This window comes from Zootoca vivipara, chromosome Z2, assembly GCF_965207765.1.
Source record: "Zootoca vivipara chromosome Z2, rZooViv2.hap1.1, whole genome shotgun sequence".
NCBI lineage: Eukaryota > Metazoa > Chordata > Lepidosauria > Squamata > Lacertidae > Zootoca > Zootoca vivipara.
In genome coordinates, this window is record NC_142585.1 from 41,769,171 (window position 1) to 41,782,288 (window position 13,118).

General features: G+C 46.3%; 1 protein-coding gene across 1 annotated transcript in view; it reads left to right on the forward strand.

Annotated features, from left to right (window-relative positions):
- The window catches only part of COL27A1 (collagen type XXVII alpha 1 chain), a 111,137-nt gene that overhangs the window by 31,686 nt on the left and 66,333 nt on the right, over positions 1-13,118 (forward strand). Inside the window, exons 2-6 of the mRNA XM_088665002.1 lie at positions 362-509; positions 2,823-2,981; positions 3,783-3,978; positions 5,899-6,054; positions 8,146-8,187. Of these exons, the coding sequence (XP_088521128.1) occupies positions 362-509; positions 2,823-2,981; positions 3,783-3,978; positions 5,899-6,054; positions 8,146-8,187 (701 nt within the window). The remainder of the gene's footprint in view (positions 1-361; positions 510-2,822; positions 2,982-3,782; positions 3,979-5,898; positions 6,055-8,145; positions 8,188-13,118) is intronic.

Genomic DNA, 13,118 nt, shown 5'->3' on the forward strand with positions numbered 1-13,118 from the left:
GCTGCTGTACTACAATGCCCATCCTCCTGGGTTGCGGGAGATGATGGGAGATGTAGTTCATCAACATCTAGAGGGTCTCAGGCTTTGCTCTCCTGCTCTAGATCAGGCACCCCCAAACTTTGGCCCTTCAGATGTTTTGGACTACAATTCCCATCTTCCCCCAACACTGGTCCTGTTAGCTAGGGATCATGGGAGTTGTAGGCCAAAACATCTGGAGGGCCGCAGTTTGGGGATGCCTGCCCTAGATGGTTGATTCCTTCTGACTTGTTCTGGGGTGGATTTTCTCTAGTCAGTCAAAGAATATGTTAATGAATACCTCTTCTCTTTTCTCTCTCCCCCCCCCATCTCTCATTCAATACAGTTGAAGTGAACTTGCTGGACATACTGGCCTCCCACAACACAGACCTTGGCAATTTTTCACATGGCTATGATGATGCTAACTGCAGCATCTTGGAGGTTGGACAGTATGCAACGCTGAGCATCCCTTCTGTAGAAGCCTTTGGGGAGAAGTGAGTGTCAGGTGCCCAGCATCTTCACCTTTGTCTCTGCCTCCACATGAATATTGAAGTCACCCAGGTCTATGGTCCTGCAGTCCTCCAGCAATACTCCAGAGACCACCTCAGGCAACTCAATCAGGAATGCTGTTGGGCAACAGGGTGGTCAGTAAACCAGCAGTATCTCCAGGCCATCTTTGTGGCCCAGCACCAGCTGCAGACACTCAAAGTCTGTCCAAAGATCAAGAGGTTTTCTGGTCAAGGAGATAATGCTTTTGCGGACAATAGAAACACCTCCCCTTTGACTCCCCAATCTAGCCTGGTGCTGTACCACATACCCTGGTGGGCACAGCTGGGTAAGGCTAGGCCCACCCAACTCACCCAGGTCTCAGTAATGCACACCAGATCAGCCTTCTCATCCACGATCAAATCATGGATGAGCATGTTTTTCATATGAACCAATCTGGCATTCAGTAACAGCACCACCAAGCCAGAGGGATGCATGTACATAAGAGTTTTGGTAATAGAGTATCAATACTTTGTTGCCGACTATAACTTTCTTTCTTTTTTTTAAAGGTTTTCACAAAAACTAGTCATATTACATGCTTCATATCACCCAACTTTGTTAATTCATTTGCTCATTCTGGACTGTCTAGAACAGGGGTTTCCAAACTAAGGCCCAGGGGCCGGATGCAGCTCAATCACCTTCTCAATCCGGCCCGCGGACAGTTCGGGAAGAATGTGTCCTTTTATTTAAAATGCATCTCTGGGTTATTTATGGGCCTGCCTGGTGTTATTACATGAGTAGAATGTGTCCTTTTATTTAAAATGCATCTCTGGGTTATTTATGGGGCATAGTAATTTGTTCTCTCTTTTTTTGAAATATAGTCCGGCCCCCAACAAGGTCTGAGGGACAGTGGACCAGTCCCCTGCTGAAAAAGTTTGCTGTCTAGAAGCTCCCCATAAGCTACCTGATACCACTGAGATCTACTGCCTCGTTTTCCTCCTCTGTCTCTATTTTTTTTATTTATTAATTTTTGCATATATTTCCAAACACCACATAACACCTCTTCTTATCTTATACAATATTTGGGCTATAAGCCAAGGACTTCCATCAACAACGTCTAATGATTTTCAGTCTTCATCACTTAGACCACCAGTATTTTCCAGAGGAGTGGGAGGACTGGGATGAGGAACAGAGACCAAACATCTAGGCCTCTGCTCCATATGGTACTAACTGCACATGGCCACTAACTCCATATGGCCCCTCCATTCTAACTGCACCACCCCCTGCCCACAATTACTGGAATTGGGGTAGCATTTTTACAATCCCTGCTATATGCTCACCTAGCCATATTTGAACACCATCATCCAGCACCACATACAACTGGGAGATTAGGGCCCGATTAAGACCCAATAGCATGCACATCCCACACCACCAGGAGGAAGATGCTTAAGTCCACAACTACTCTCCTCTCCCTGCCTCTCGCTCAGTGGGGAACCCCACCAAACTAAACTTCTGCTCAACCAGGTTCTCACCACGACTGAGGTTCACAGGTCTGTCTTCCACAGCATCTGGCCTACAATTCTGTATCCTGACTGACAGCAGTGGACACCCATGCCCTGTGGCTCCCCAAAGTGTCAAACCCCTTTGGTGTCAACTCCTTTGCAGTGGGCCCCACTGACCATGACAGGGCCTATTGTTATAATAGTAAGGCAGGCCATGGGCCACACCCACTGCCCAGCTTTATTCAGCCATCAAGCAAAGCCCCATACTATAGTCACACCACTTTCTCTCTTACCTGCAGGCAGATGTCTCACAGGACAAGCAGAGTGACATAGACAAAAATGGCTCACACACTCTTGCTGGCTGGCAGAACAGACCTGGCAGAGGCTAGGATTGTGCAAACCACCCTCTTTCTAGTTGGCCTTCTGTAGGCCTACTCCCCAAACTGATATGGAAATGTGGTGAGCAGGACTTAAGACTGGAAAAATAAGAAACCAAATTGACAGATTCACTCATCCTTATTTATGTACCACTCTACTGCTGTACATGGATATGGGCCACCCCACTTTGTCCTTACAACAACTGTGCAAGAAAGTCTAGGCTGAGGGGGAGGGAGAGAGAGAGAGAGAGAGAGAGAGAGAGAGAGAGAGAGAGAGAGAGAGAGAGAGAGAGAGAGAGAGAGAGAGAGAGTGTTACTAGCCCAAGGTTACCCAATAAGCTTCATGGCTGAGTAAGGTATTCAATCTTCCTAGTCAAAATACAAAGCTCTAGCCACTATTCAACACTGCTGTTCTGTTATTCATGCACTGCTTCTCTCTTAGCTTTGCAGATGAGCTGAGTCTGTTGCTGATGCTCAGGTACTCTTTGAAGGAGAACACCAGTCTCTTGACTATCATTGGTCTTCGCAGCAACATCCTCTTTCAGATCAGGATTACCCCTCACACCTTGGTATTTGTCGCCAGAAGGGGGCACCATTATGAGTGAGTTCAGTACCATATTTTTCTTCATTATTGCATCACATTGTTGCCCAAACAGAAAGCCAAACCTACCTGTGCTAAACTTCGATCAGGGGGCAGAATCAGTGGGACAGTTCTCCTCCAGACAAACCTCTGGGCTATTAAAATTTCGCCTAGTGCTATTTTTCTAGAAAAAGATGTTGCAGAACTCACCCTGAGCACTTCCCTTGTTCTCTTATAATGGCAATGGCACCCACCTGAGAGATACTGGAACTGAGTTCTGGTGAATTCCAGCTGGAAAAAAAGTCCTGATCCCTCCCTTTCCCCTCTCCTCCATGCCATTAATATTGCCAGCAGCACTTTGGCCACTAGTGGTTTAGAGTTAATGTCCAGATGTAGTCACAATATGCAATGCTAAAAATGCATTGCCCGCTCTCAGAAACTCACAGCTTAAACTTGCATGGGAGAATTAAAAGGTCATCCCCCGGTGCTGAAATTACATCAGAGTGGGTGCTGGGCATGGCCTCCTTGGGGTGAGTTTTTTACAGTGCTAGGGCCATAGCTCAGTGACAAGTCTTTGCTTGGCATGCAGAAGGTCCCAGTTTCAATCTCTAGCATATCTTAGTAGTATGACTTGGTATAAGACATCCCTGTGTTCAGAGGCAGCTGGGTTTTGAAGGTAGGAGTCTTGAGGGCTGGCTCTAGTGTTAGGCAAAGGGAGGCATCTTCCACCCATTCCCATCTGTCACACCTCTACCAGCAGACTCCCTGTTGCTGTGTGTTGCCTAACTCATGTATTGCTCTTCCTGGCCCTGTCACTTTCAGGTTCCCAGTTTCCTCCCTGGCAGATGGGCACTGGCACAGGGTGGCCCTTAGCATCTCCTTGAAGAGGTTGGCTCTGTACGTGGACTGCTACCTGCTGGAGAGCGTTGGCTGGTCTGGTTACTTTGGCATGGGGGTGGCCACAGAGGGCCTGGTGGTTATTGGAGGTCTCATCGAGCCCTTTGAGGTCCCTTTTGAGGTGAGGAACAGCATGGGTTTGCAGCTGCATTATTCTTTTCAGGACACTGCCTACTATCATGCATGAAAATCACAGGGAATAAGGCCGCTTTCTCTGTTCCCAAATAGAAAAGCTGTCTATTACAACGCACAAAGAAACTGCCGTAGCTAGGTGACCTTGCACACCTGGCAGAAGTGTCCAGATAGCACCCCCTAGCCACAGACAAATTAATTCTTCTTTCTGCCTCTCCTCCAGCCCCAGCCCCACCCATCTCAATTCACCCTCTACTGTATTAAAAACCTTTCCCTATGAGGCAATAATCAATATTTTTATTTATAGAAATATTTATGGACATATTTTAGCTGATTTTGTGCACCACCCCTGCCTGCACCCCTGGTGGGGGCCCACCTACAGCCCAGCCCATAATGAGTTCTTCCTAACACACTGTCCATTTTTATCCAGATGCTGGTAAGAATGTATATGTGCTTTAAGGGCATAAGAAGTGCCCTGCTGGAATGGGTGCTAGTATAGTCCAGAGTCCTGTTCTCAAAGGGGCCAACCAGATACCCTAATGGGAGGCTTGCAAGCAGGACCTGAGTGCAAGACCCACTCTCCCTACCTGCAATTCCTAGTGGTTGGTATTCAGATGCATACTTCCCTCCAACAGCAGAGGTAGAATGTAGCCATCATGGCTACCGGTAGTAGCCATTGATAGCTTGAACCTCTGTGAATTTGTCCAATTTCCTTTTAAATCCATCCAAGTTGGTGGCCATCACTGCTTCTTGCTGGAGCGAACTCCATATTTTAACTCTGTGCTGTGTGGTAATAGTGTTATGAGAGAGTGTTATGAGAGTGTTATCCACATTTACTACTCCATGCATACAGTGGTACCACGGAAGTCGAACAGAATCCGTTCCAGAAGTCCTTTCAACTTCCGAAACATTCGACTTCCAAAGCTCAGCTTCTGATTGGCTGCAGGAAGCTCCTGCATCCAATCAGAAGATGTAGAAGCCCCATCAGATGTTCGGCTGTCAAAAGAACATTAGAAAACTTCCGGTTTTTGATTGTCCGGGAGCCGGACCATTTGACTCCCAAGGTGTTTGGGAGCCGAGGTACAACTGTTTTGTATGCACCTCTATCATATTCCTTCTTCCCTTATCTCTTAATTTAACATCTCCAAAATGTTGTAACCAGTGCTTTTCTTCTATGGAAAAAACAGTGCTGGTACTGCGTACCCTTGAGTGTCCCCAGATAAAAAGCACTGCTTGTGACCTATCCTCATACGAAAGTTGCTCCAACCTCTTGATCGTTTTGGTTGTCCTTTTTGAATCTTTCCCCATTTTACAGTACCCTTCTTTAGATGAGTTTCCTCACACCCACATTTCAGAAACATAGAAGGGTGAACAACAGGCAATGACTTAAGTTCGTGTGTCTTGGAGCTTTAAAAGTTGAAGGGACCCCTGACCATTAGGTCCAGTCGCGAACGACTCTGGAGTTGCAGTGCTCATCTCGCTTTATTGGCTGAGGGAGCCAGCGTATAGCTTCCAAGTCATGTGGCCAGCATGACTAAGCCGCTTCTGGCGAACCAGAGCAGCACACGGAAACGCCGTTTACCTTCCCGCCAGATCGGTACCTATTTATCTACTTGCACTTTGACATGCTTTCGAACTGCTAGGTTGGCAGGAGCAGGGACCGAACAACGGGAGCTCACCCCGTCGCGGGGATTTGAATCGCCAACCTTCTGATCGGCAAGCCTTCTGATCGGTTTAGACCACAGCTCCACCCCTTGGAACTTTACTCCCCTACAATCTTGTTACTTTTTTATTATTCACTGTTTTTAACCCCAAACATGAGTACATAATACAATCATAAAACTTGCATTCAAAAAGCTTTGGTGCTCATTATGTTTTAACCCTTCCCAAACTCTCCCTTGCTTTCCAGGGTGCACTGAGACAGCTGAGCTTCTGGATGGGAGATGCTGGAGTTGCAGAACGATCCTGTCAAGCCTCTTACAGCACCTGCGGCAGCCTCCTGGACAAAGAAGTTCACCATGGCAGTTCCCACTTCCAGGAGAAGTTTCCCCAAGCTTGGACTCAGGTGGAACTTTGCAAAGGGTTGGAAAAGAAAGGTTGAAGGGGGGAGCTAGAAAGAGCAAAGCAAATGATGATTTGATTACTGCTTAAGAACTCCCACCAAGTGTAGCTGCAATTTAGCACCAGGTTGAAATGTTTTCTCCAACCGGAAGTTGTGTCAGAGGCCTGACAGGTCCTTCTAAGGCCATGCGGGGCCTTGAAGGTCACAAGACCTCCGATGCGACTTCTGGTTTTCTGCTGGAAGACATGTCAGTAGCTTCACGGGGTCTCAAGACACCAGGCCTCCGACGCGACTTCTGGTAGAAACTGGAATGCATATCGGAGCCCCACAGTGTGGGAGCTGAGCCCACCCCCCCACAAAATGTGGGGGCCCAGGCACCAGGACCACCTGGAGTTGATGCCAGTGTAATACTCTGTTATGTTCCATTAGATCCAAAGGCCTTTCTGGGTGGGTGGAGTCAGTCCATGCCCCGAGCATGTTAAATCACCTAGGCCACCATATGGCACAGCTGCACACAAGGCCAAAAGCTTGTGATTTTGAGTTCTGGTAGTTTTAAAACCACCTTATTTATTTATTTAGAGCAGGGGTCAGCAAACTTTTTCAGCAGGGGGCCGGTCCACTGTCCCTCAGACCTTGTGGGGGGGCCGGACAATATTTTGAAAAAAATATGAACGAATTTCTATGCCCCACAAATAACCCAGAGATGCATTTTAAATAAAAGGACACATTCTGCTCATGTAAAAACACCAGGCAGGCCCCACAAATAACCCAGAGATGCATTTTAAATAAGAGGACACATTCTACTCATGTAAAAACATGCTGATTCCCGGACCGTTCGCGGGCCAGATTTAGAAGGTGTTTGGGCCGCATCCGGCCCCCGGGCCTTAGTTTGGAGACCCTGATTTAGAGCATTTGTACCCACTTTTCAGCTGAAAAGGTAGCTGGAGTGGCTAACATACAATCAAAATCTGACAGCCCTACTTACAGCCAGTGGCGGAGCTTCATCCTACGGCACTGGGGGGTGAAGAGCAGGTGGGGGCGGGGTGCCCAGCACGGCCTGGGGCTGGGGTGCCCAGCATGGGGTGAGGAGCAGCTGCAATGGCACCCTGCCAGGATCGTGCTGCCAGGGCCGGTGTGCTCCCCCCACACTTCTCTTCCTCCGCCAGTGCCTACAGCCTTACCAGTTCAGAGGCAGGAGATTCCTGATGGTGTTTGGCCTCCAGCAAGACTAGTGAAATGAACTCAGCTTCCATAACTCTCCCTCTGAGGCAGTGTGATGGAACAGCTGCCCCCAAATGATAGCTGAAGGCTGGCTGAGGAGGCCTGATGGAGCTGGCCTGTGACAGTGGAACCAATGGCCCTTATACTTGAGCCTTAGGTGAGGAAGAAAAAGAAATGGTGCCAACCAATGATCACTGCTATAGGAGGAGAGTGAAATTGATTGTGGAAGCAGCAAAAAAGTAAGGTGGGAATGTCCCCCCCCCAAAAAAAAGAAAACTAGCATTCACAAAACCTCCAATTTAAATCCAAAAAACGTCCTTTAACCAAAAAAGAGAGTTGTGTTGGAATGAGTTTAGAAAGGTGCTGTGGCTCAGTGTCAGAGCATCTGCTTGGCATGCAGAAGATCTCAGGTTCAGTTCCTAGCAATCTCCAGGGAGGACCGGGAAACCCTGGAGTGTTACTGACAGTCAGTGTAGACCAAGCACCCCCAAACATCAGCCCTCCAGATGTTTTGGACTACAATTCCCATCATCCCTGACCACTGGTCCTCTTAGCTAGGGATCATGGGAGTTGTAGGCCAAAACATCTGGAGGGCCGCAGTTTGGGGATGCCTGGTGTAGACAGTACTGAGCTAGGTGGAGCAATGGTCTGATACAGAAGAAAGCAGCTACTTATGCACCTGATGCAGGGATAATCCATGAATCACAATGCAACAGTAAGCAATGCTTTGCATGCAATTGATTGTAACCATGCCAAAACCATATATATTTCTGCTTAGTGATGCTCGAGTCATCAGCGGGTGGCTGTGAAACATTTGCCAGCTATGAAAATACTGACTTCTTTCTCATCTGGCTTCTGCTCTGTTTGCATTAGGTGCCAAATGTAACCAATGAGGTTCACCAATCCTACACAAAGGTACAACTTTTTCTAAACTGCACAGGGCCCAGACTCTACTCTTTGGTCTGCCTTATTAAAAACAGGAGACCCAGACACTGCAGCATTTCTAATCTGATAATGGATGAAGTTATTTTGGATGCTCTGGATAATAAGAATAAAAATAGCAACTTCAGAGAAGCGAGCACAGTTGTGGATGTTGTGAAGTGTGCTAGTGTGTGCGTGCTGAATTTTGCAAGTGCATAATTTATGTGGCAAACTGTGTGGATTAACTAAATTTGATAATTTACTTATTCCAAATTACTTATATTTGCTTCTTTGCCCATTTCCCTCCCTTCCCCACCTTCTGCTAAAATAATAAAATCCTTAGACCCTTCAGCCCCTGAGATTATACTTCTGTGTTCATCCATGAGGACTAGAAACTTTAACAGCATGGAATCAAGATTTGAAGGATGTTCAGCTGTGTGAAGTAATTGCAGAACACTTGCTGTTTTGGCTACAACTGTCCACCCCACAAATCCCATTTTGCTTTTCTCCTTCCTTTCCTTTTTGTTGATTTTTTTTTAAAAAAATACTGAAGCCATTTAAAAAAAAGTAAGGGGGAATGTGTCCTTGTTCATGCTCCCTGACCTCTTCAGTGTTTTTCAATACCATCAACCATAGGATCCTTCTGGAACGACTGTTTTGGCACAGAAACTGCTTTGTTCACACTGTATGATCACCTCTGTCAGGAGGCCTCTGGAAACATTCCACGAAGACAGACTTTTTCTATCTCTCCCTACTTGTTAGCTTCCCAAAATAAAGTGGATTCAGTCTTTCCCAAAGTAGTTTATATTGACCACCCTGGAATTGATGGGAATGTGCAGTGAGTGAACAAAGATCCAGGGCCAAAAAGTGTGAGGGAAAGGGCCTGGATGGGGTATAGTACAAAAAAAACTTTAATTAGTAATCCTCAGTAATGAAGGACCTGGGTCATGTACAGAGTGGTATGGCATCATTATTTTAATTTGCTTCACTCCCTAATCTTTTACATTTTATGATTCTGAGTAACTGATAATGCCTTACACCAGTGGTCCATCTAGCACTATATTGTCTATACCAATGGTTCCCAAATGGTGGTCTACAGACCCCAACTTACCCAGAGGGTCCATGGCTTGGCTTTTGAAAAACAGAGGGTCCACGGTTCTTAGCTATTTTGTAACCACTGACCTATGATCAACAGTGGTTGTCCAAGGTTTCAGGCAGGGGACACCCCCAGCCCTTGTAAGAAAAACACAGGGGCCTAATTTGATTAGTAGAATGTCTGGCATCTGGTGGGTGGGGCTTTGTGCTGAGCCCTGCAATTGGCCCCTCCCTTCGAGTGTTCAGAGAGATCAACTGTCACTCTTGCTTCATTCTTGCTCATGATGCTGTTTTAGTTTCTCTCAGAGATAGGGTTGCCAGACTCAATAGTGGACAGGACTTCTGCGCCTTTAATTGCCCTGCTCTCCTTTGAGTCTGGAAAACTTAAAGAGAAACCAGCAGGCCCTTTGCTTGGAAATTAAACAAAGGGTCTGGTGGTTTCTCTTTAAGGTTTCCAGACTCAATTAAAGGCACAGAAGTCCTACTCAGAGAGTATGTTATATTGCTGCAGTTTTCTTCATTATTAAAGCTTTGCTTAATATATACATGAGCCGCCTGTTTTGCTGAATGAGAAGAGCCTTTGCTGAAGAATGCAGGAATACCCTAAAGTAAACTGTGTGAATGAGGGGATATTGCCAGTCTGGCTGGAAGATTGCTTAGATTTTTTTTAAATCACACCACCTCTCCACAACAGCCCTACCTAGAGATGCTGGGGATTGAACCTGAGATCTTCTGCATGCAAAACAGTTGCTCTGCCACTGAGTTTTGGCTCTTCTGTGCTTGAATCCTTTCTGCAAAATACTGAGAGCTTGGGGGCACCCTGAGAATATCCCAGTCTAATTTTGGACTCCCCTCTTCTTTTCCTTAAGCTGTTGTTTGTTTCCATTGCCTACTAATGTAGGCTGCTGCCACCACCTCTGCCTCAGAGAGTTGGTTTATGTTTCAGTTACATTTCTGCCATAGTAAGAGTGCTTGTGAGTTTCATGGGCCTGGAGAGAAATGTAATGAGACTCTGGAACTAGGACAAGTCACTCCCCACACCCTCCCTCCCTCCCTCCCAAGCTCCTAATCAGAAACAGAAAACTCCTGGGATGTTTTAGAGGTTCAATTGGACTTGTAAAAATAGGGGGGAAGAATTCACTGCTTTTGAGTTATGGGTTAAGAAATAATGAGAAGCAGCTGAGGTACTCCCCTCCACATTAACTTTTTCCTGCAGCTTCTCCTCCTTTTGAACCTAGAGAGGTAGATAGAGAATGGCTCCATGGTTTTTCTTTGTGGTTACATTGCACATTCGTACCTTAGAAGTCAAATGGAATCTGTCTCAGAAGTCTGTTTGACTTCCAAAATATTCGGAAACCAAATCACAGCTTCTGATTGGCTACAGCAAGCTCCTATAGCCAATCGGAAGCTGCAGGAGCCCCGTTGAACGTTCAGCTTCCAAAAATAGTTTGCAAACTGGAACAGTCACATCTAGGTTTGCAGCGTTCAGGAGCCAAAAACGTTCAAGACCTAAGCTGTTCAAAAGGCAAAGTATGACTGTACTTGACAACTAGATTTGCTGGGTAGACCAAAATGGGGAGAGATTTGCTCTTCCCTCTCCCTCTCTCCTTGCAAGACTTTAGATCTGACCTGTTCATCCTTTCAGGTTCAACAAAGCCTTTTCTTCCTTCATGCTCAAAAGATCTGAGGGCTTGCAAAATGCCATACTGAGAACACAGTGATACTCCTACTTCCCCAATTATTATTCTGGCTATAGACCCAACTTGTCCAAGATCTCCAATATAGCAGCATTTATGTTTGCTATCTACCTTTTCTTAGGCAGTTGAGATAATAAACTTCTTTAATTTCTGATATGACTTACTTCCATCTGTTTATTCCAACAAAATGACCTCTCCCCAATAGCATAGGCTCTTCCACCAATATGTTAATGGGAATTGTTGGAGCACTGGCTATTTGATAAAGGCTAGGCTATTCTTGACTGCAGTCTCCATTTGCTAAGACTGTTTAAGACACCAGTGGTGGCTGATGCCTACTGGGACCAGCAGGGTCGAAGGCAAGTCAACCAACAGCCAGAATGAATAGCAGGGTGAGCCTCCTCCCTGCAATGCTGGGAGACTAAGTGCAATGCTGAGACCAAGGGGAAGGAAGCTCAGAGGCAGAGCCACCTTCTGTACCTTTGTAAGTCAGAAGGCAGGAGAAAGAAAATGGCACTGGGGAAGTGGATGGAGAAATGTTTTTCCCCCTCTCTTGTTGCAATCAGGTCATGCTTGTGGGTTTCTCATGTGGATCTTGTTGGCCACACTGAGAACAGGATGCTGCACTAGACAAGCCTTTGAACTGATTCAACTACAGGGCTCTTCTTAAGACTGTACACAGTGAGAATTAGGGCTGTGCATGCCTCCCCCAAACCAGGGCCAGGCCTGCTACTTCCAGGGTTGCCATACACCTGGAATTTCCTGGATGTAGCCAGAATACAGGCAGTCGGAAGCAGTGTCCAGGTTGAAATTGCTGGAATGCCTTGGAAAATCCAGGCATATGGCAACCCATGTCAGAAGAAGTCTAGATTTTGCTGAATTTCCTCAAAAGTAGCTCAGAAAATTCACAATTTTTTGTGTGTGGGGGGTGGACTTGCAAGAAAAGCCCAACAACTTTGGGGAAAAAGAAAAAAAGCTCAACAACTTTTCACTTTTAAAAAATATGTTAGCCTTGATGCAGATATGGTCCTGATTCAATTCAGGGGCTGGCCCTAGTGGTCAGAGACAGTAATGCTTCTGGAAACCAGTTGCTGGAAACCATGGGAGGGGAGGAAGCTCTTGTATTCAGGTCCTGCTTGCAGGCTTCCCACAGGCATCTGGTTGGCTACTTTAAGAACAGGATGCTGGGCAAGATGGACCACTTGCCTGCTCCAGCTCTTCTTATGTTCGTCTGAGAGAGGGCTGACTAAGGGCAATCAGAAGTTGCTGGAGCAGTGTTCTATCTGCCTTAATGAACTGGTCTCCATTGCCAGACACTGACAACTTTTCACTAGATTATTGCAGAGCAAAGGGCACCTGGGGAGTTTTTGGCTGGTGGTGATTGATAGAGGGGGAGGTACCTCTTTTCTCCCTGCATCATCTCTGGTCACTGATATGAAGAACAGATGCCATTTGAGCTATAAATCATGTAATGTTTCAAGCTGTTTGAATAGTCACCAAGGGGTGGTTGAGACACACAAGATGTACATTTTTTCCTTTTACGGCAGGGGTCTCCAAACTAAGGCCCAGGGGCCGGATGCGGCCCAATCGCCTTCTAAATCCGGCCCGCGGACGGTCCGGGAATCAGCGTGCTTTTACATGAGTAGAAAGTGTCCTCTTATTTAAAATGCATCTCTGGGGCATTTGTGGGGCCTGCCTGGTGTTTTTACATGAGTAGAATGTGTGCTTTTATTTAAAATGCATCACTGGGTTATTTGTGGGGCATAGGAATTCATTCATCCCCCCCCCAAATATAGTCTGGCCCCCACAAGGTCTGACAGACAGTGGACCGGCCCCCTGCTGAAAATGTTTGCTGACCCCTGTTTTATGGGTTCCCTTCTGAACATCCCCAGTGAATAATGGTCAGTGTGAACTCAAAATGAACCAGTCTGCTTATTTCCAGTCTCTGGGTTGTATCCAGCAGTCCTACTCAGAGTAGACTCATTGAAATTGGTGGATGTTACTAACTTTGATACAACCCTGTATTTCTTAACCCTGTGTTCGCTCATAGGTCCATTCTGTTCTATCTCTGTATTAATCTGTGCATTTAAATTTGCATTCAAATACAGTACATGTTTCAGTATGTAAACTTCTTTT